The following is a 24,955-nucleotide window of genomic DNA, read 5'->3' on the forward strand; positions in this document are numbered from 1 at the left end:
AGGAAAAAATACATAGGTGACGTTTTAGGCAATGACCCTTCATCATAGCACATGCAGAATGGCTCACAGTGTGATGAATGATACATAAACAAACACCAGTGCTGAGTATTATATTTGAGTTAAATACAAATTAACATCATTACCCATGGTGAGTGTGCATAACCCTGCTGTGTGATTAAACACGAATGTCTTGATCCCGTCGTGGGTTTTGGGCCCTCCTGGTGGTTACTGAAACCCAGCATTAGCGTTGCATATTCCCATGTTGAGTGTGGCACACCACTCTTGGGGTATTTACATTCTAATGCTCAACTTTGCCCAGTGAGTGTGGCTCCCTGTTGGCCAGTTAACGTTACAATCAGTCATCCAGCTCTCCTGAGACTCATTGAAATGAAACTTACAAAATCACCCTAAAGTGGGAGCTCATTCTGGGCCGTGGAGGAGTGTGAGATCTTGGCCTCTTTATTCTGAAGGCTCGTCGGGGTTGGGCTGTTGTAGGGTTAGGGACATACTTTGCGTTTGTTTGTTTTTTATCATGAAATGTTAACTGGTTATACTGGTAGGAACTTCCTGATGACACCAGCCCACAGGGGACTATTGTGTCCGTCCGTCCGTCGTGCATCCAAAAATGGGAGGGGCGGGGCTGGGTGGAGAGGGGAGGGTGGGGAGGGTGGGGCTGGGTGGGGAGGAAGGGGCTGGGTGGGGAGGGTGGGGAGGGGCTGGGTGGGGAGCGTGGGGCTGGGTGGGGCTGGGTGGGGAGGGTGGGGAGGGGCTGGGTGGGGAGGGGCTGGTCACCCCGTGGTGCCCTTATAAAACTCAACGATTAACCTACTCACGCCGGCTTGTGCCCGCCCTCACAGTCGGACATATTTGCGGAATACACCACGTGGTGCCGCCGTTGACCTTGGCCATTGACCGAGCAACCCAACGTTCCTACCAGCTCCCTCCGCAGGAGAATGTGTTTTAACCATTCACCACGCTGATCAGTGTGGATTGATGAAGGCTGGGAGCATGTTTGTGGATGCATAGGAGTCCAGTATTTTTCTGCACTTCTGCTGTCTACTACGTAGTCCCACAGCCTATAACATCCTGCTGTGCATTGTGGTTGTCCATCCAGGCACTGATCAGCTTCTGAGATCGGATGCATGCTGTGTAATGTGGTCATAGGCAGCACTGTTATATTGTCCTCCAGTGTGTGTGTGTGACAGATGTCAATGTACCACAATACTTTAATAATGTTGCTTTCTACAAGCACTATTAATAACCAAATTACGCAGTCAGACACCGTAGTGAGTGCATGTGTTGCACAGCCCATAGAAATTACAGGATGCTGTACCGCTCTCAAGCCTGCTGAGTAAATATTACAACACATGTACCTGCAGCTCTGCTTTCTGCCACGTCATCATTGCCAGGATATGTGTACAAAAAATATATGCTGTATATCAAATACTTTCTTGTGGCATTTTAAATATTGCAATGAAAATCGCCATTGTTGCCTTAAGCTGTATTTTAAGAAAGTAATCCCGTCATGTCCTGTTGCTGACATCTCAGTTTGCCAATGTATAACTACGATTTTTTTACAGCGATGCTGTGCACTCTTTTCTGTAAGCTGGTTTCATTTAAAATACATGTATGTTAATGGAACAGCAGATTAGTGGTACATTATGAAACATTTTGGGTGTAATCTCAGCCCCCTTAATACATGTAATCAAAGAGAGTTTGAAGGCAGGATAATGTCAGAGTACATAAACCTCGTCCTGTTGTTTGTTAAAACCACAGTACCCTTCAGAGGCACATATAGTTCACTAGCTTTTTTGCCCGTCCAATGATGGTTGTATATTGCAGTAAATCTGAAATATTCAATAGCAAAATGGCTCAGCTCATGATTATTAATGAGAGGGGGGGGGGTTGCCCCATGTGAAGTGACGTCATCCGCTAATGGTTATTGGGGGAGGGGTGCGGCATGTGGAGTGACGTCACCCCCTCATGGTTATTGTGGAGGGGTGCGGCATGTGGAGTGACGTCACCCACTCATGATTATTAATGAGGGGAGGGGTGCGACATGTGGAGTGCGCGACCTTCTTGTGCGTTAGTGTAAATTTCCACGCGGGCATGAATATTAATGAAGGGGGTGGGGGGACTCTTGCAGTGACGTCACGCACGGATGTAGCACTGTTACCGTCACTTTCTGTAAAGAAACGTAATTTGAAAGCGACTTTGCGTAATAAATCCACCCACTCATGAATATTAATGAGGGGGGGTGGGCCTCATGCTGGGTGACGTAACGTGGGGGGGTGGGCCTCATGTGGAGTGACGTCACGCGCGGGACGGACAGACATTTCTGAGTGATTATAATAGGTAATTGCGAACTCCTTGTGTTTCCAGAGTGCGTTCGGTTCATTTGGATGTGATTTCATAGGATTGTTACGTATCCTATTTGAACCTAATACATGATAACCCGGCAGGAAAGATATAAAGTCGTAGTCAATGCTGTCGGGCGATGTTTTGAGGACACTACATCCATTTGAACACAGTAGTTGGTACTGCGTTGGCACTGTTATAAATGAACATGTAGATTTTTTTGGGGTACATTTTGATCGATATTTTTCTACAAACAGTTCAAGGAGAATGGGTACATTTTGCATTATTGATGTGATTAAAAGTATATAAACATATAGCATTCACTAACTGTCTTAGGTATTCATACATATTCTGCTGGTATGAATGAACTTTGCATAAAAAAGCAGATTGGAGTGGGTTTGGAAAGTATTGTACCAATGTGCGCATAAGAACGTGTTTAATAAGTGCATAGTATCTGTTATGACATGGATTAAAGAAAAACATGGATATTGACAAAAGAAAATGTAACTAAAGCTGAAAAGTTCGACAAGACGTGTGCTTGGAATTACACCGAGACATAATTGGTGATATGCTTGGAATTAGATAGATACATAATTGGTGAACACGATGATTAGGTAACATGCACAGGTTAGAGACATCCTCTTTACTGTTAAAAAAAAAAGTTGGCTTCCACAGAACCAACTGTGGTCAAATATTGAAGCCAAAGCAGTGAGCATGCCCAAGAAGGTGGTGCCCACCAGTAAGATGGAGCGATTAAATCAGTGTGTGCCCACTTACTATTTGCATTGATATATCAAAGTAACGTGAGGGATTGATACGGACTGGAGATGCCTTCATTGAGCTGTGGATTGATCAAGTCTTATGATCATGATGAAAATCAAAAACATTTCATCAAGAAATGTCACTCCCATTGACTATAATGCGAGATAACAGATTCCATTAAACAATTTAATCACTTCAACTTATTGATTTGTTGCATCGAATTTCCATTGCATTTTCCTGCTCAAATAGCCATAATTGTCAGGTGCTTTGAGTATCCGTAGCAAGGGAGAGTTCTTTGTTCTATATATATAAACATCTCAATCGGACTGAACAATTGTGGAATCAATAAATGTGAAAAAAGGAGAAATTACCTGAAGCTTTGCATCAAAATGAGTGCTAGCTGATGTGTGTTTATTCAGGTTATTGCTGGCCAACTGAAGAATTACAGTAAAATCTTGGATTGCGAGCATAATTCGTTCCGGAAACGTATTTGTAATCCAAAGCACTCCTATATCAAAGCACTCGTATATTAGTTGTGATCACGTGATGCTCGGCAGACAAAGCGTATACGTACTACTACTCGTATTGCAAGACCTCGCTCGTTTATCAAAATTTTGCTCGCCTTGCAAAACACTCGCAGACCAAGTTACTCGCAATCCAAGGTTTTACTGTATTTCCTTTGCCGCAATAACGTTTCACATGTATATTTATGTTGAGTAGTACGAGTACAGTAGTAAATATGTTAAATATTAGGAGTGCAATAGTTGTTTTGAATTACGGTACATTTTTCCAAGTATATCGCTAATAATACAATTTTAAATTGTATATAAAAAAACACTATTGACTCAATACCGAGGCTCTGAGTTAATATAATTGTCGCACGTCATATACGCATTCAGCATATGCTGGCTCACATAGTTTCCATGGACAGGTCAATATGAAAATGCAAAAGCACCTTTTCCTCGTGAAGTTTGATGATCCACATTTCAGCCAAAAGACCATGCACCTTGAACAGGTTGCATTTATTAACACAATATTTTGCACAGTACAGAACATGTATACACTAAATAATATAAATAATAGTGCTGGAGTAATGGGTGCTGTGGCCCTTGGCCTCAAAGGGGCAAGAACAAAAATAGTAACAGAATGGTGAAATTGGGGGGGTAATTGGTAAATGCTATCAGGTGGGCTTCTTGTAGCAGCATAGCTCTGGGAATGTGTCCTATGTGTTATTAGGTTAATGTAGCTTCGAGTGTAAGACCTCTGCCGTTTGAAGCCAAAAAGGTGTAGGGTTATGCTTGTAATTTATTTAGTGGCGTTGATGTAGGACCGACCACCAGGGCACACTTCTGCCCTCTATCTGTTGGCTTGAGCATTTGACAATAAATGAGAAAAACTGATGTACGTGTATTTATATTTCATACAGAACTCCTTGTATCCGCCACCCTATTATATAATTATCTGAAGTGCAGCGAGCACCCCCACAGCTCCTGAAATACCACTCTACTCATCTGTGATTTTTCAAGTATAGAGTGGAGTCACGTGTCAGATGGCTCCTAATATCCACGGTTTATCCATGGGTATTTACGAGCCCCTTTCTTGGCAGGCACTGCGCATAATTCCTCCTATTTGTAATTATTCCGCGAGTAAGTGAAGTCCCGTGGCAAATTCATCCTTTTACATTTTTTATTTTGTCCTTGGTTATCAACATTTTTTTGTTACTCGTGAATAAGATAAGTCAATTTGTGGATAGGAGCAGTTCTTTACTTTGTTTTTGTAATATCAAGTTTAGTATTGCACAAATCAAATAATGCCTCATTGAGTGATACTGTGCTTAAAATCCTTAACCTGCATTACAGTTAACGTTTCAGTAGTAGACTTGGTGAGAAGTCATCAATTCACCCCCACTTAGAGATTTCCCCCACCATCGGAATGTGCAATTACCACTGCTGGCTTCGGAATGTCAATCTAAATGAGCAAAAACTAACATTTATTTGACAAGGGAGATTCTGTGACTTCACTTTTGCTGAGTATTGTTTTAAAATTAAGATATTTCATATACGGCACTTAAAATAGCATTTAATTGGACGTTACTTGACTTTTATCGTAATTACTCTATAAGATTACCTGTTCACAAAGTATGGAAACTGCAAAATAATATATTGAAATTATTGCTTAAGCCCAAGTTCCTTGGATTTAATTGTTATAAAAGTAGGTTCCTGACATGCATTATGTCAGATGTATGATTTGTGATTTTAAAACATTAAATTACATCTATACATCATCATCAATAAAGCGTTTCCTACAAGCCAAAATGTGCCTGGCGAAACTGCACTATACAAACAAATACGAGAGATGAATGCAAGGGGCCCCTATTATTAAATAGTACAGTTTGCATACAAATAAATAGCAAATACATACAAAAATACATGTATGGGTTTCATAACAAAGAGGAGGTTACAATGGTTGGAACAGGTTTAGAGGATGGAGTGGGGTAAGTTATTGAGACGGGTATTGGCGACCAAGGTTGAGGGCCTAAAATTAGATGGCGGAGGTGTGATGACTGTTAGGGCAGACTTTGAAAGTTGGGTGACATCTGAAGCTGCAACGGTTGTCGGATATGGCATTACGAATAAATTGATGGCAAGGTGTGTTGGCATCAAATCTATTTTGTGACTATCAACACTGTAAACCCCTGTTATTAATGGATATTCTCTTTTATATTACCTGCTTTGACACATCATTCAGAAACACGAACATTGCCAACGAGAATATAACAACAAAAGCTGAGAAGTATGCAAAGCGGTATGGAAAGGTGCACGTTTGGAATTGCATCGAGAGACGGAGGAACTCTTGGATCAGGGTACATATGCAAGTTCGAGATATCTTATTGACTGTTAACAAAAGTAAGTGGAATTTGGCAAGAGTCGTCGTGAAGGGATGATGTCCAGCTGCTGAGGATAAAAACATTGGCAGCCAAAGGAGAAAACTTCTGAGAGGACATGCACTGCAGAAATGGAGTGATGAATTCAGCCCTTGTGCAAGGTACTGGATGGATTTTTGCATGGTGAACCAACGAAGGGTATTTATGGCTTTGGGAAGCCATCAGCATTGGATTACATCATGGCTGGTGATAATGGGCAATGTAATAAAAATGCATCGTATAATCTATAAGTGTAAATATCTATAATGGCACATTCTTATTTAAACAATGACAATGCAAATACAAAGCACTTTTTCGATTTAAAGCTTTCGTGACTGCAAGGATTCATCTTCTTGGTTCTTTCGGTAAAGTCACGTAGAATGAGAATAAAACAGTAAAACAAAATAAGACAATAAAATTCTCACGACGTTTCGGCCACAGCACAAGTAGCCTTTTTCAGGTGAAGGAACAGAACTGTCGGGACGACAGCGCTTCAATGCACTTGATAAGTATTGCTAAATATTCATTACATATGTCTTAATCACGAAGATACTTTTCTTGGAAATTATGTTAATGTGCTAGTTGTCCAGAGTTTAAGACTTGCATATTTAATTTGTATGACTGACGATGCACTGTCTTTCGCAAAGCGGCTCAATATCAAGTATGTGCTTGGGAATTACATAATATAGCTTGGCAACCTCACGTTGCTGCTCTGTGTGAAGATATGCTGAAATCTGAACCAGTAGCAGCCTTGTGTACAGTCTTTGCAGATGCATCCTGTGAAAGGGGAAATAACCAAGTGCTCCCTAACATGTCAACTTCTGATAACTTTTTCCATTAAATTTGGAACATGTTGAAAAGGTTACTTTCTCAGAATGCTTTGCTACATGTTTCTTTCTCTTAAATGTGTCGGTTATAATACCAATTTAAATAACGATTTTAGTGTAAGACTGTAAGGTAAAATAACGATTGTTTCTTTATTTGCAATATGCAGCCATTGTCGAGAACAAAAAAAACGAATTTCTCTTCTTCTGTATGAATGCTATTCATTAACGAATGAATCCCTTGGGATGAAATGAACATCATTCAATCTTAAAAGTATAATTTTTTGCCATAGACTTTGGGAATTATAGAATCCCAACTACAACAATGCTAGCTTTGTGAAAATGAGCCACAGGCATCCTTTCATTTTTTTTATCAACCAAGTCTATTTGTACATAAGCCCCATCTTGGTATAGCCCCAGCATACCAAAATGATATGGAGCGTCGATTCATCCTCGCCAATAATACATTCATGCTGTATAACTAAAAATGGCAAAGGCCTGTATATCAGTCTTGCCTCTGGGGTGTTGAAGCATCGCTTTCTGATTCACGTGCTTCGTATGCTGCATTCTGCACAAGGACTTTTGACTGGGGCATTACTTGGGTCATTATATACCTTCATCAGGCATCAACATCTTGGGGATGCGTGCGGAGCAGGGCATTTGTTTACAGAACTTCCCCCTCTAGGATTCGGTGTTCAGCCACCTTGCACGTTGGCTTGGGCCAGTCAGTGGTGTGGATACGCGTGTGCTTTCTGTGTTGGAGCAGGGAGGATGAAACCATCCAATCCGGCTTGTCCAACAAGCAGCCCACTGAATGCGGCAAGGGCATTCCTGTGCCGGTCACATCGTCGCTTGTGCGCGTGTGTCTTTGAGAGAAGGAGAATACGTGCACCATACAGTGCGTTTCTCCAATTTCCCAGCGCAACAAAGCTAAGCCGTGATGGAGGCAGGACGGCAATCTTGTGTAAGTGATTCTGAAATAATGTTAAAAACATTGAAATAATGTAAAAACATTGACAGCTCTTTCCCCCCCCCCCCCCTGTACGATTCATCCATGCGTGTTTACCTTGCTTAAAATCGGGCTATATTGTGCCGTGTTATGCATCACCACTAATTGATTGTAATCATTTGTAATATGAATATTGTACTGCAATATACGTTAAATGTATAGTGGATGCTGCCTTGTTTAATGTGATTCATCATTCATTATAGTAAGCGATTCATACATTACGGGATGCTGCTGTAGACATCTCTTTCGCAATGTCATGCGTGTGTGTTGCTGTAATGCGCGAGGTCTCTACTACACAAAGACTCGGGTGAATACCATGTCCCTTACATTGGTTAGTGATAGACAACTAAACGTGCTTCTACCCGTTGTTAATGTCAGTGTGTTTTGGGGTAGGTGGGTCAATAAATATTTGAATTTAAATTGTGCTTGGTTTATTATTCAGCTCAACCGTGCATTTGCAGTGCGTCTTGGTGTGGAGTGTAAAAAAAAAAACACATTGACGCTTTTAAATTCATGGACATAGTGCTCGCCTGTCAGCCCCGTCCTAATTTTACATTGTCACTAGGGCAGTCACTTTAGTGTGCGTACAGTCATAATTGATTGTTGAATAGTTAAAAAAAAAAATCTACTTTCAAACCGCGTTGACCATGGAGATGGAGCATAGAAATCGTTTGGTGGCTCCGCTGCGTTATGGTTCGTTACATCGCAGGGCCGTGATATATGGTGGTGGTTTGGGGATGGCTTCATCCAGCAGTGGATAATACCACGGTTGATAATGACTGCTCTGTGTGTTTACATTTTTATTTAAAGCTTTCGTGACTGCAGGGATTCATATTCTTGGTTCTTTCGGTAAAGTCACAATAAAAATAATATTTTTATTATTTTATTGTTTCCCTTCTACGTGGTGACTTTAGCCGAAAGAACCAACAATATGAATCCCTGCAGTCACGAAAGCTTTAAATCAAAATTTAAACACACAGAGCAGTCATTACACACAGAGCGGTGATTATTTTTATTGTTTTATATTTTTTATTATTTTATTGTGTTCCCTTCTACGTGACTTTACCGAAAGAACCAAGAATATGCTCTTGTCTGTGTTCCAACATTTGGTGAGACCGTAGTGTTTAACATGCACCATCCACCAAACTGTCAACCACAGGGTTGCAACCAAAACAAGAGGTTTAGCTTGCTCTATGTGAGAATGCAGGGAGGCTGTGGAATGGGGAGTTTTATTTTTAGCCTCTGAAGGTGATGGGTTAGTGGAAAAGGGGAGAGCCTACAGTCTCATGTTGGGTTCAGTGGACATTGTTCTTTGGTCGCTTGTTGCGTGGGCCAAGATATTTTTTTTAAAACTTATTTTGAACAGGAGTGAGCCGTCCATGGGATGATGTCACTTATTGATCCTTCGTGGGGAAGGTTAACATGTCCTTGTGGCGTTGCATTTGATAGCAAAGCTATTTCGGAGTAATATTTACACCCTTTTTTAATACACAGTGCATCACTGTAGTATGACGCACATAATTAAAAAGTCTAGAGGCTCTGATGTTGTTCAAGCAGTGTTGTGATGAAATGTCTGTGCAAGTGGGATTTTAAAAATATATATGATTCGCTATCTTTATTGAAATCCAGAACTTTGTTTATGATTATCTATTCACACTAGATGCACGATTTTTATTATACAAATGTTTTATTTTCTGAAGTCTAGCTATTAACAAGCAACGCAGGGAATTGTGTTGATTCATGCAGTTTAATCTTAACTCCTTTTTTTATTCAACGCACAATTTAATAATTTTACATGTTCAACATTAATAGGTCAAAAAATATATTTAATTTTATTTCCATAAAGCATTTCGCTAATTGCTCACGGACGTGTAACTGCATGTAAGGCAAAACATTTAATTTGTGACAGTTGTGCAGCCACCGAGCCTGAAAATAAACCGAGGGCCACTCATTGTGCAGAAAGGCAGGCGTGCATTCAGGAAGGGTTTACTTACTCTTCATGGCCTCAATTCTTTATCCGACGACTAAAGCAGCTCACCAGGTCATTACCACAAACTGTACATGAGGCTGGCATGTGACTAAGGACATAAAACCATTGCTTTCATGCAACATCATGGCTTTCACTGTATTAAAATTTATTATATTACAGTAGGTAGCTTTGCTCATAAATTCATGAATCCGGCCAGGTGGCACTGTGGCTAGAGCCCTCAAATCACAGCGAGTAGGTTGTTCGTTTTAAAATTCGAGGCTGGGGTCAACCCAGTATATCATCACCATCATCGTTATCATCATGGTCGGGAATATTTTGCCAGAAGTGAGACTGATGGAGAGCGAGAGAGAGACTACTGTGCACGTATTTTTTGCAGTTGTGCTGTATGGCACAGATATTTCTTTGAGACATTGCACGTCATATGTTTGAGAGCTCCTTGAGAAAGAAGCATGTGCAGCAAAACCATCAGATACGGTGTTGAAACAGCATGCATTAGGACCTGAACATACATCAGAGAGCTAGAGAGAAAAAGATTATTCACCATCAAATGTGGAATTTCCACTGGCTCAGGACCACCATGTGGAGGTGAGCGATATCCCATGCACGTTTGTGCACTGAAACACTGGAATATTGACATTACTTAATTGTGTTGTGTATTTTTTGTAAATGATTGGTTGGTGTTTTGCTTTGGGATATTTTGTTGTAAAAAGTTATTTGGAACTGTTTATGGTGCTGAAGTGAAGACTTTTTGAACATTCGCTAGATCACTGGCCACCCCTGGGTGCTGAATGCCTTTTTAAGGCTTTGTAAACCGCGTTCTCTGTTGACTTCATTACAGTATCTATTACTTGCGTTGGTTACTGTGAACAGTGCAAACCATTAAATATACACGCATTAGTTTTGTAGATTGACAGAAAGGTTTTGAAAATGCAAGAATTATTGAGTGATTTTTAGAAAATGTCAAAGTAATTGATGTATTTTCTGTCAGTATTCTGGTTCACCTGCTGTCATCACTGCTAGCCGTGGTGTGTCATGCAGAAACACACGCTTTTCTTCATTGCAAATGGTGTCTGTAATTAGCATTTGTTCTCCGATTCACATTTTATTCTCTGTCTCCCAGCGTAACTTACGGCATCCATCTATGCAAGTATTTTGAAAAACGTTTCAGATTTGTGTTTCATGTTCTTTTGCAAGTGTCCATATTTTTTTTTATCCCTGAGTCATTTTTAGACATTTTTTACAATGTTGATACTGGTCCACTTTAAATACATAAGGCCAGTATGTCCGCCAAGATGTATATACTCTCAATAATTCAATAATGTAAAATTATTGGAAGTGTATTTATCTGAATCTGGTTTGCTATCATGGCCAGTGGGCCATTAAATGGAAAATGTTCACTGCTCTGATATTTACGAAGAGTTTATATATGTGTTAAGATTATAATGGTTCTGTAATTTTTCAAGTAAGTTTTGCCTCTCTTTTTGAATTGAAGAGTGATTGAGACATAGACATCGATATTTTACTTAAGCCGGAAAAACCCAATGAGCTTGAAGCTCTCTTTCACAGGTGCCCACAGGGGAGCCATCAGTCCATTTCACAAGCGTGACATCCATTCCTTGATTGTGGTATTTAATCTCTGTAAACATTTGGTAAAGCGGTCCCTGAATTTTGTTTCGACATCTTTTCTGATGATGTCCATGATGGTTACCTCTTCAAGTGTCAGATCTGGAACATCTTCTTCTTCACCTTAAACATGATTTGTTTCTTGGGGTACATGAATACCTTTGTTCATAAGATCTGCTTCCTATGCTAATTTCATGATTTGTGCGATCATTATAGCATACCGTCTTGCTCTCAAATGGTTTTTCTTTTACATTGATCAATCGTCTTCCTCATTAGCTGCTTTCATGTTCCTATTACTCGCTATGATTTCTTAAATCTCGTTGTTTTCTGTTCCATAATTTTTTTTATTTACTCTTTCTTTTCCTCATGGGTTTACAGAGTTATGAATTCTATGTTGGGTTTTGTATTTTCATTCCTTTGTATGTCTCTCCTTATTTATTTCTTTGGGTCTTTCGGTAAAGCCACGTAGATAGAAGAAAAAAATAATAAAACTATAACGTCGTTTCGATCGCAACACAAGCAATCGTCATCAGGTGACATCGAAGCGGCTGAAGAGGCTGTCATGTTATCTACATGTTCCCAATCAGATATAGACATTTTTCTGTCAATGTTAAGTGTGATTGCAAGAGAGTCTTGTCTAAATTGTCTATTTCAAATCGGAGCAATCTTATTCTCTCCGAGATCAGGGCTAGACCGGCCTTGAACAAGATCCGTTTGGCATTAGGAGTAGTGACAGCAGCTGATGTCAGTGTAAAGGCGATCGGTATCACCATAGTGTCGCGGCATCTCTTCAGATCAGGAAACCCTCCCCGTAGAGATGATTTAACTGCCTCTACGGGGAGGGTTTCCACACAACTATTAGATCTTTTAACTAACTTCGAGACAAAAATGCTCATCTGATCGAGTCGCTCACTTTTCTGAAGAGATGCCGCGACACTAAGGTAATACCGATCGCCTTTACACTCACATCTGCTGCTGTCACTTCTCATGCTAAACGGATCTTGTTCAGAGCTGGCCTAGCCCTGATCTCATAGAGGATAAGAGTGCTCCGATTTGAACTAGGCAATTTAGACAAGACTCTTGCAATCACACTTAACATTGACAGAAGAAAATGTCTACATTTGATTGGGAGCATGTAGATAACATGACAGCCGCTTCAATGCCACCTGATGACGATTGCTTGTGTTGCGATCGAAACGTCGTGATATTTGTATTTTTTTTTTTTCTATCTACGTGGCTTTACCGAAAGACCCAAAGAATATGAATTCCTCCAGTCACGGAAGCTTTAAGTCAAGATATCTCCTTATCTTCTACATGCTGTGTATATGCGTATTTTGAACTTCTTTCGCACTGTACGTAGCCAACCGTGCTAATCGGAGGTGCGTGGAAGGATAAACTAAACACAAAAAGCAGTTCTAAAGGAATGAGTTTTCAATCTAGATATAACAGTGCATAGCTCCGGTGGCTTCCTAATATAGGAAGAAAGAGCGTTCCAGACCGGTGAAGAAGCGCATATGAAAGCGAGTGATGCGGTGACCGTCTTTGTTCGATGGCTGGCCAAAAGCTACTGCGAGGATGACCGGAGATCGCGTGATGATGGTTTATGCTCCTTGACAAGATCAGCAAGGTATTGTGGTTCATTTGTGGCAAGCACTTTGTGTGTAATGAGTGCGACTTTACAATGCATTTGTTCGGCTACTGGAAGGCGATGCAGCTCGGTGAGCACTGGACGGACATGGTCGGATCTCGCAGTAAAACGCTTTGTGTGCCTTTCTGACGACTCGCCTTCTGTTTGTGTTTTTCGTCTACTTCCAGTGCACTGTCCATTACCATGTGGGCGTTTTCATTATATAATCTGGTGCCGTTTAAATTACTTACAACTAGTTTGAATTACCCTACCTCCTAAACTACGTGTTTGCTGTTGATTGTCTTGTTCTTGCCTGTAATTAGCTTTGTCCTCTCTTTGATGTTTAATTGTAACTTACATCAGAGCATCGTGTGGGCCCTGCCTGTGTTAAATTCTCTGCAGACAGAGACATTACTCACAATCATAGAGGGAGAGCTAGCAGTATTTGTGGTGGAGTGTCAATTTTGGTCTGTGAATATTTCGGGCAGTCCCCCAACCTAAGATTAAGGTTCTTGAACCAAGACAAATGAAAGATTCGTCAAATACATACTGTAACAACAGGTGGGAAAAATGAGGAAATAGACCAATTATGTGAAAAAACATACTGATTTTTAAATAGCTGCCACGATAAGAGGATGGGCATATAATTATAGAAGAGAACATCTATTTAGAGTTTTCATGTGGCAGAGACAAAGGTATTAAACACCTTTTGAAAAACGGATTCTGGGAAAATGGACATGCAGGCACCCAAATGGAGAAACAAAATGCACTTGAACACAACCAAATGCAGATGAAATAATTAACAGAATTAATAATTGTTTGATTCATCATTGCTTGCGCACTAAAGTCACGACTCGGCTCAAATAACGATGTGAATTATCACACCTCTCTGATACTTTCCTGGGAAGAGGGGGGTGGTTGGGGGGGAGATACGAGAAATCGCAGGTCGCGTCGAGGGGAGCTGGTGGTCTGATTGTTAATTTTGGGGAGTTAGATTGAGAGCGAATGCGGATTACCCATGACTGCATTGTCCGGCACATTATTCAGTGTGATTTTAATGGCACTTAACAAGGCCTCTTAAAGTAGTACTACCATGTGCGATAAGTGTCAACTGGCATTCCACCTGGCCCATATGAAAATGGTCGTTTAGTTCGTGAGACACAGGCACATGGAATACCTACTATAATCACCCAGGAATGTCTGTCCTTAACGCTCGAGACGTCACTCCACATCGACCAGCCCCCCTCATTAATATTCATGAGCAGGTGACATCCTCCAAATGGACACCCCCCCACCCCTCATTAATAATCATGAGCGGGTGACCTCAATATGGAGTACCCCCCCCTCACTCATAATGTGCAAATGACGTCACTCCACATCGAACAGCCCCCCTCATTAATAATCATGAGCAGGTAACGTCCTCCACATGGACACCCCCCACAATTCATAATAATTAGCGGCTGACGTCACTCCACATGGGGGGGCCGAGGCGCCTCCTCCCCCCTCCTCGGCGTCAACTCACAACCCTCACTACAAAGGCAGAACCCTCACGTCACGTGATCTCTGTAACGCTGTTGAGACATCATTGTAAGGTTATAAACAAGGGATTATAACCTTACAATGAAATAGGTCTGTGTCACCGCGCACTATAAAATTGCACAAGAATGGATGCAATCAATATCATGTCGCGGTCTGATTTTTCGCTTTCAAGTTTTAGATTTACTGCAATACACCCGTCCAAGGACGGGCAAAAGGCTAGTATCCAGATAATTACACAGGTGCTTGCAGCCCTTTGAAGTTGGGCTTTATCAGACGGACGTCATTCCCAACATCACAAGGACAATGTTTGAACAGAAGCTGAATTGCACTTATTCGATGGCATTGTGTATATACTAAAAATTGCATGACCCCTGAAATATATATGAAAACTAAAATACAATAATAATATGTAAGGTCGGGAAGCCACGACCTGTCTGAAATAACACAGGGAAATGTTACAGAATTGTGAGAACTTCATCTCGAGATCTTGTGCCTGCTTAGCAAGGGTATTTGATAAAGAAATGCCCTGAAGGGGTTACAGTGGTTAATGATGTACGTGATGATTTGTGGCATAAGCTCTGTGAAAGTGCAGATAAGTCTACGTGTTGGCCACTGGATGTTATTGTTGGTAGGGTATTCCCTGGGTACAAAAAAAAGTAATAGTACATGTTTTTTAAAGACAATTTCTGGGATAATTATATCAAATAGCCATAATGTGTATTTAATTAGATTATATTTCTGTAGCCATTGTTGCTGGTATCTAAACGCATTTACTTTCATTACACGTGCAAAATCTAGTGCGGTGTTCATCCACTGTTGGATGAAGGTCTCCCAACACCATGGCAGTCATGGCCAGTTGATTGAAAATACTTCATTGTCAGTGCAGGTTGGTGAAGGGGCATAATACATGTACGTGTAATCTCGTTTACTTAACATGACAAAAGTTATACCTAGGTTTTTTTATGTTTTATTATGTTTACATGGAAAACAGACAGAAGCAACATTCACACAGACTGCGCACAAAAACATGCATATTAAAAGACAGCTAACAACTCTTACAATTCTCGACTTCATGGGCCTTAAATGTGAACATAAATAAAACCGTAAAGATGCTTACTCTTTGGTTCTTTCGGTAAAGTCACGTAGATGAAAAATAAAAATAAAGGTTTTAAATGGGTGTAGCCCAAGGGTCATAAAGAAGTGGCTGGGTCTAGTGATGTTAATGTGAGAAATTAGCATGTAACTGGGGACGGAACTAGCTATGATAATGTGAGAGATTAGCTTCTACGTGACTTCACCGAAAGAACCAAAGAGTATGGATCCTTGCAGTCACGAAAACTTCAAATCTAGAATGCAAAGATGCTGTTGGGTAGGCATATACGCAAACCCTTGTCACCTTCCTGTTGGCGTTCCATCCGCCGGCTTAATATGTCCTACGCCCCCTGTAATGGCCAGGTTGAGAGTTCGCCTTACTGCTTGAGTGTCCGTGGCATAATGGAAATTCACCTTGAATGACGGTGCGGTGTTGACGTACGCCACGCCACAGCTGTACATTTGTGTTTCAATTTTTAATTGGCGCATTGATTTGCCACGTGGCTGGGAAACTTAAAGACGCGTGAGTAATTGTGATGCAGTGCAACTCGCACGCCATTCGAGTCGGTGGCGCTGCTTGTCGAATGTGCTCGCGATGCAACTGCATCAAGGTTCTTCTTGGGCCGGAGGGACCAAGACACTGGGCTATAATGAGGGGTAAATTGGACAGGGGGCCCCATTCATCCCTTGCACAAGGGCGAAAACCGACTGCTATACCACTGCGTACATTTGACATGCTTCCGTGTTTTTTTTTTCCAGGAGGTGCACGCACCAAACGGACGCCCAACACATATTTCATGCTTACAACATGCACAATGGAGGTGTAAACATTGTTCAATCTGAAGAAAGCATTGTAGCTTGGTGGTCATTGTTTAAGCGCTTGTGAGTTGATGTGTAAAAGTACCAAACTCTGTTTGTATGTGAATGTGACGACAGAGAGAGAGTACTTTGAAGGTAATGGATGCGGTTGAGTTGGGTTTAATGTAAACCTTGTTGACTCCATGCCTCTGCTAGGATTGTCGTTTCTGCAACCTGTGACTTTATCTTGAACTGGAATGTAGTCTCTTGTGCACAAATGCTACACTCGTGTCTCCCAATCCCTCGTGGTGTAACGACGCATCATCACTGGCAGAGCCAGTGGGGGGGTGGGGTGGCACGTGCCCCCCCCCCCCCCCATGATCCGATCTCAATCCCTAATTTCGATCGGATCTTTGGGGTTTATTAGTAATAAATCGGCATTTTGCGACCCCCACTGCCACTGTGTAGCATAATATTACGTGTCAGGGACTCTGTGAGATGATAGGACAATAGTCTGAGTCCATAATTGGCAATAAGTAACGGCAAAGCAGTTATAAGTGACTCAGAATTGTGCGCAGTTGCGTATACAGTCCACGACTTCCCTGAAGGCATCAACACCTTCAGCGAGCGCGATGCCGATCACACAACGCGGTTCGAATTCGACCCTCGATCGATGGCTGCGCCATCGCCACACACGTGTCTAATAATAGCAAGGGACAAGTCCTTACTTACTAACAACTCCTTACTTACTAACAACTCCTCTATCATTTTTCATTGCTGGAGGGGTTGCCCCCCCTACCTGAAAATCCTGGCTCCGCCATTGCACCAAATAATATTGATTCTTAAGCCGACGTTGCAAGCGTCAAATTGTGCTCGTTTTACTGTAATAGTTTAATTATGAAAACCGGTATCGCCATTGAATAATATAATGTATCATTACTTTGCTGATCGAAACATTTGTTTTCATTTTGACATTGCTTAATGGTACTGTATTTCCTTACATTTTGTATTCAAGCTAAAAATAAAATATAAACATATTCAGATGCTACCGTTATTACAGCTCGACAGTAACATGTTAACCATTTAATCGAAATGCGGCAGCTGCTGCCCGGGCAATCAAGCACATTGAGCTGGAGAGGGGGGCAGCTTCGCGAGTCGCAGGGAGCTCGACTTACTGCCTAGGTTTATTGGCGGTGTGCTGCGTAGCCTTCAAACATGTTTCAGGTCACACTTGGCATCATGTCTGACATTTTGCGCCACGTCCTGGGAGCTTCTTCAGGAACTATTAGTCGTCTGCGTGCTCCCAACACATCGCGAAATGTCGAACATCGTGCGGAACAGCATGCGGTACAACCGGAAAACGCATCGGAGGGCCGTAGAGCTCCTCTTATTTGCGACCACCGCCAGCCGTCCCAGAGCCCGTCACGTTTCCCGAACCCAATACACCGTGGCCCAGCTATTAAAGGCAGTGGCTTAGAAAGCACTTGAAGAATGGAATGATGACTATTGTCTCTCGTGTTAAAGCTTAGGGGCTTCTGGGGCCACATGGAGTGGTTGCTGTTCAAAGTATTTGTACATGCAATGCACATCTCTGTGGTTTGTTAAATTTAGTTCTTAAAAGCTCCCCCATTTGTCTCCCTATACAGTTCCCAAGAACAGTGTCTGTTTTTAAGGTTGATGAGGTTCCTCTCCAATGAAGGTGTTCTGACTGCTGATTTCCTGAGGGGGGAGGGGGGGTTTGGCTTAATTGCCTCTTAAGATTGTGCGCCTCTGCACAAATCCAACACTTGCTGATCGATTGAACTGATTGTGGAGTCCAGGCCTTTGTGAAATTGAGCAAATGAGTTCTGGAAGGCGAACTAAAGTGATTGTTTTTTTTGTGGGCACGTGTTCAGCAAGCGAGAATTGTGCTAAGGACTGTTATGCATTGTGTCCTGATGTCGTGGCCCGTATTTGTGTAGAGGCACGATGAGGAGGCGGTGGTGGATCGCGGAAAGACCAGCACCATCCACACGACCAACTTTGAGAAGGAAGACCTGGATGGTGAGAGCCCACTGCGTGTGTGGCACGACGGCAATGGAAAAACAAATCGATCCACCCGGCCAACATAATAACACCCGCTCCCTATCTCGCTCGTTATGTTTAAACATGAGTACCCCTGGTCTTGGGAAGAGATTTAAGTGGCAGTACAGCAGGCAAGTTGCTTATCTGTGTGGTGTGTAAAATAATATCCCCTTTTTATTTGTATTACTCCACTGTAACGTTGTGGGGTATTGCAAAGGCTTTTAGAAACAAAAGGACAGTATCATTATATTGATGTCAAATTCATCGTATAATAGGTTATATCTTTTATAACCTTTTATAGGGGCGCCACGGTGGCGAGACGTTAACTTCCTCCTTGCCTGGTATACAGATCATCGGTTCAATCCTGACCCCGACGCCTGTACATTTGGAGTTTGCATTTTCTCCCCATGATCGCGTTTAGAGTATTTGGCTACTATAAAAATTTCCACATGATAAGCCACTTCATTGCGCTATCATTTGTGAACAAGGTGCTTCTGTTAAATAACTATATTTCTCAGTGGCCCTTACCTGCTAAAATAACAACAAAATGTTTAGTTTAAATGATATGATGTAAAAACATGCATATTATTATTTTATTGTTTCCCTTCTACGTAACTTTACCGAAAGAACCAAGAATATGCATATCGCATATATGACAGTTGTGACAAAGTAGTAGTCCTGATAAGTGTGGCTAGTAATACAACCACTAAAAATAGAGAATTCTATCCATGCAGTAATATGATAAAGAGTACATTGCGTTTCTACCATATCTCTAATCGAAGGGTCATTTCAAGGCACCTTGCCATGGAAATGAAGCAGCCTTCAACACCTTTCATGCTGTGTTCCAACTATTGATTGTACATATGTAGGCAGCTGACTTACACTGTACAAGTGACTTCAGAAGTAGTTCTGTAATTTCATCTTTCAGAGCTGTGCTTTGGGAGAGTTTACAATGATAGCTGCAGAGTTCTGAATATGTCTTATGTTATGTAGCTAATATAATAATTTTAATATAATTGGGGGGGGGGGGCGCGAAAAGGTAAAAAGATTAATTAGTTTTTACATTGCAATGTGTGTGTAGAACTTTTGGTGGGTGCAGGGTTTTTGTAAACCAATTACGTACAACATATACCAATAAGACGTACACAGTTCTCACATACACAATGAAATACCCTGTTTGCTAGTTTAAACATCTCCACTTTTTTTTCATGGCCACCTTGACGAGGTCGATCTTGTTACCTGCTGTTTAATGCTTGTGTCGTAAGCTTAAGAATATTTTAATTTAGGAATTGATGTGGAGTTATAGTTGATTTCCCGGTATATAGTTTGCTACATTCAGAAAGTTAACAATGCAATTGAGATGTAAACTAAATGTGAAATGTATAATATCGTCACAGTTATGTAAGACATTGGCTGTTAATGTCAACGTCATTAAGTACTTGCTAAAAATAAATCTGATAAAATTATCCCGACCAGTGCTGATATCCGAGCTTGATTAATGATGCCGGTGAGCTATTCATTCTATGTGTGGTCCTCCAGTACAGCCTCTCGAATGATACAGTATCTCTCAGGTCTTTCACAACTGGCACTTTAAGTACGTAGCCCTGTTGTTTATGTTCGACAGTTGGACACGAAGTATATCCAATTCCTGCATGAGCACATACAAATAACGCAGGAGAGCATAGACCTTAAGCCAATATTAAACATTGCGAACGACTTGGCTGAAAGAAAACGCCTTTAAATTTTTTCATTCCCATGTTAAATTAATTTCTCATTTGAGCAGTAATGGTTCCACCTTTTGCCGGTCCGTTACTGCATAAAGGCAACATTGTGAGCTTTATTTTTCTACAAAGCAAGTGTAGCGGTATATTTGGTTTTCCCAGAAGTCAGATTTATGTAATTCTAGTTAGTCTTAGAGGATGGTTGAGACACAAGCTTCACATTCATGAATGCTGGAGTTTAAATTGTAACATATGTAGCTGGACCACTTTTAACACTCAAAACCAGTATTAATTAAACCTAGTATTAATTGAAGCATTGAGAACAAGGTGTGTCTCGCAGAGCAGACGTGATGACCTCTGCTATGCCATATGTGTGGTACTGTGCATGGTGTGCTGTGTGCGCTGCCTGTTGGGCATCATCCAGTACACATTGTGCTGTGTGCTGTGTTGTGTGCAGTTTTCATTGTGTCGTGTGCTATGTGTGATATGTTGTGTGTGCAGTACACATAGCTAAAAAAAACCTCATCCAATTTAACTTGTGTTTTGCGAAATATCCCAATGCAGAAATATTGTCCTGAGACTCGGTGAGGATTTCCAGTGTGGACAAGAACACAAACAATCATAAATAGGTGCCCCAACAGCCAAAAAGGCTTCATGGTAAATCTTGGTCTATGTGTGCTCATGTATGCTTGTTATATGTGTGGGGAGCTGTAGTGTAGCGGTTAGCGCGCTGCGCTACAAACCTGGCGACCCGTATTAGATTCCCACTCACGGCCAACACCAGTGACGATTATCTGAACTGGCCCTGGGCCTCCCCTAGGTCGACTCAGCCTCAAATGACTACCTGGTGAGGTGTGTATACATCGCCACTGGGGAGACAAAGGCGGCTGGGTGTGGTGCTGGTCCACCCACCCCCTTGTGTGCCGTGCCAGCCTTCATAGGTGTTCGCGAACAGCACTTGCCCCGCCAGTTTGTTAAGGCTACATGGGGGGGGGTCTTTGTTATTTTTCAGTACACGGTGTTGTGTGCTAATCGTGATGAGTATCATGCACGTTGTGTGCGTTGCGTGATGGGTTGAGCGCACATTGCGTTGCGGTGTGCTGTTTGATTCCCTGCGTGTGCCGCGTATGCTTCTTGTGTGCGAGCAGCTCACCGGACCGTGTATATCGGCCTGCACGTGCCCTCGGGCAGACGCAGTCACCGGCGTCACCGACATCGGGGCCACCGGCACCACCACCGGCGACGGGAACGCGAGCGGGAGGCGAGCCAGGATGACGCCGAGTCATCTGCTTATGGTGCAGGAACATCACTCACGTCTCCCTCACTCACTCACGTCTCCCTTATAGCTCCCTTATAGCTCCTTGACTCACGTCTCCCTGACTCACGTCTCCCTCACTCACGTCTCCCTGACTCACGTCTCCCTCACTCACGTCTCCCTCACTCACGTCTCCCTCACTCACGTCTCCCTCACTCACGTCTCCCTGACTCCTCACGTCTCCCTGACTCACGCCTCCCTGACGTCTCCCTGACTCACGTCTCCCTGACGTCTCCCTTATAGCTCCTTGACTCACGCCTCCCTGACGTCTCCCTTATAGCTCCTTGACTCACGCCTCCCTGACGTCTCCCTTATAGCTCCTTGACTCACGTCTCCCTGACTCACGCCTCCCTGACTCACGTCTCCCTTATAGCTCCCTTATAGCTCCTTGACTCACGTCTCCCTCACTCACGTCTCCCTTATAGCTCCCTTATAGCTCCTTGACTCACGTCTCCCTCACTCACGTCTCCCTTATAGCTCCCTTATAGCTCCTTGACTCACGTCTCCCTGACTCACGTCTCCCTTATAGCTCCTTGACTCACGTCTCCCTCACTCACGTCTCCCTTATAGCTCCCTTATAGCTCCTTGACTCACGTCTCCCTCACTCACGTCTCCCTTATAGCTCCCTTATAGCTCCTTGACTCACGTCTCCCTCACTCACGTCTCCCTTATAGCTCCTTGACTCACACCTCCCTGACTCACGTCTCCCTCACTCACGTCTCCTTGACTCACACCTCCCTGACTCACGTCTCCCTCACTCACGTCTGACTCACGTCTCCCTCATAGCTCCTTGACTCACGCCTCCCTCACGTCTCCCTGACTCACGTCTCCCTCACGTCTCCTTGACTCACGCCTCCCTCACTCACGTCTGACTCACGTCTCCCTGACTCACGCCTCCCTGACTCACGCCTCCCTGACTCACGTCTCCCTGACTCACGCCTCCCTGACTCACGTCTCCCTGACTCACGTCTCCCTGACTCACGTCTCCCTCACGTCTCCCTGACTCACGTCTCCCTGACGTCTCCCTGACTCACGTCTCCCTGACGTCTCCCTGACTCGCGTCTCCCTGACTCACGTCTCCCTGACTCACGTCTCCCTGACTCACGTCTCCCTGACTCACGTCTCCTTGACTCACGTCTCCCTGACTCACGTCTCCCTCACGTCTCCCTGACTCACGTCTCCCTGACGTCTCCCTGACTCACGTCTCCCTGACGTCTCCCTGACTCGCGTCTCCCTGACTCACGCCTCCCTGACTCACGTCTCCCTGACTCACGTCTCCCTGACTCACGTCTCCCTGACTCACGTCTCCCTGACTCACGTCTCCCTGACTCACGTCTCCCTCACTCACGCCTCCCTCACTCACGCCTCCCTGACTCACGTCTCCCTGACTCACGTCTCCCTGACTCACGCCTCCCTGACTCACGTCTCCCTGACTCACGTCTCCCTGACTCACGTCTCCCTGACGTCTCCCTGACGTCTCCCTGACTCACGTCTCCCTGACTCGCGTCTCCCTGACTCACGTCTCCCTGACTCACGTCTCCCTGACTCACGTCTCCCTGACTCACGTCTCCCTGACTCACGTCTCCCTCACTCACGCCTCCCTGACTCACGTCTCCCTCACTCACGCCTCCCTGACTCACGTCTCCCTGACTCACGTCTCCCTGACTCACGTCTCCCTGACTCACGTCTCCCTGACTCACGTCTCCCTGACTCACGTCTCCCTGACTCACGTCTCCCTGACTCACGTCTCCCTGACTCACGTCTCCCTCACTCACGCCTCCCTGACTCACGTCTCCCTCACTCACGCCTCCCTGACTCACGTCTCCCTGACTCACGTCTCCCTGACTCACGTCTCCCTGACTCACGTCTCCCTGACTCACGTCTCCCTGACTCACGTCTCCCTGACTCACGTCTCCCTCACGTCTCCCTGACTCACGTCTCCCTGACGTCTCCCTGACTCACGTCTCCCTGACGTCTCCCTGACTCGCGTCTCCCTGACTCACGTCTCCCTGACTCACGTCTCCCTGACTCACGTCTCCCTGACTCACGTCTCCCTGACTCAGTCTCCCTGACGTCTCCCTGACTCAGTCTCCCTGACGTCTCCCTCACGTCTCCCTCACGTCTCCCTGACTCACATTCTTATAGCTCGTGCGTCTCTCTTATTCATGACAATTTTTGGCTATGAATGGGCCCTCTACCACTTTGGCATGTTATCTCATCAATGCAGAACCAAAATGTCATTAAATGAGGCTCGCGCCAATTTTAAGAAACATGAAAGACCACTATTTGAAGTAAAACTTGTGTTTGTATTGATGTGATATGAACAGAAATAACTTTGAAGATTTATGCACATTCAAATTATTTAACTACCTTTGAGCAGATGTTCAAATAATTTCTGGGTGTGCCTGTCTGTAATTGATATACATCACCGCAGCTTTTCAAGCCTCGGTGGAAACAAAACTGCAACCGCATTTGGAGTGATGTATTTTTTTCTGATTATTTATGCCTGTCTTGTGTATTTTACTCTATTGTGATGTTTACTATCTCCCATGATTATTTTCGCTATTATATTTAATGAATAGCATTTTATTCATCCAAGCTGCTGCTAATTGCCAATATCATTTTTATCTATATCCTCCAGGATATTATTAGGTTTGGTTGGTTGGGATATACTCTATGTATGAATGCCATTTCTGTATTTGCCTTTATTATATAGAAGCTTAAAAATAAAATTGACATTTTATTTACACGGATAATCTCATTGCCTATGTAAAACCACCAAAACAAAGATAGTTTGAAAAATTACATTGATCCACACTGAATGGTACTGCTCGTTTAAGGTACAGTCGGCCACGCGCTGGCATGGGGTTTGCAATATCACACGTCGGGTATGTTTCACAGAGCTGGCCGCTATACTAGGTTGTAAATCTTATTTGGGCTTATGCCATGAGTTTGTGTTATTAAAAACATTTCAAGGTCAAAATAGTTGCGTGCTACATAAGCGCCAATGGTCGCTACCCATTTTATATACGCCGAGGTGTCCACGGACTGAGAATCTAAAAACGTGTTAGCGGTGTCCATTATGATGGAGAGTGTGAATTATTTCGAGCCCTGTTGTGCAGCCGCTGGTCTAGGCCACTCGGCTCCTTGTGTGGGCGGACACATGGGCAGCTGTGCTCCGCTCGGTGGAGCTGTCACCAGGAGAGACAGGAATGAGAGCCACAGGCCGTGAGATGAATGTAGTGAGGACCTTAAGGTGTTCTGCAGCAGAGAAAGGGCATTTGCTCACCTAAGGGTATCATGTAATTGC

General features: G+C 43.2%; 1 protein-coding gene across 5 annotated transcripts in view; it reads left to right on the top strand.

Moving 5' to 3' along the window:
* The window catches only part of LOC116946148 (sodium-driven chloride bicarbonate exchanger-like), a 76,319-nt gene that overhangs the window by 7,642 nt on the left and 43,722 nt on the right, over positions 1-24,955 (top strand). For 4 of the 5 annotated variants that reach the window (XM_076070637.1, XM_076070632.1, XM_076070635.1 and 1 more), the window contains exons 2-3: positions 18,507-18,588; positions 21,479-21,625. In XM_076070637.1, coding sequence (XP_075926752.1) covers positions 18,507-18,588; positions 21,479-21,625 — 229 coding nt within the window. Of the gene's footprint in view, positions 1-7,352; positions 7,832-18,506; positions 18,589-21,478; positions 21,626-24,955 lie in introns of those variants that run through there. The other variant, XM_076070633.1, reaches the window with a different exon arrangement.

This window comes from Petromyzon marinus, chromosome 2, assembly GCF_048934315.1.
Source record: "Petromyzon marinus isolate PM22_M1 ecotype Great Lakes invasive population chromosome 2, UKy_Petmar_22M1.pri1.0, whole genome shotgun sequence".
NCBI classification, from domain to species: Eukaryota; Metazoa; Chordata; class Hyperoartia; order Petromyzontiformes; family Petromyzontidae; genus Petromyzon; species Petromyzon marinus.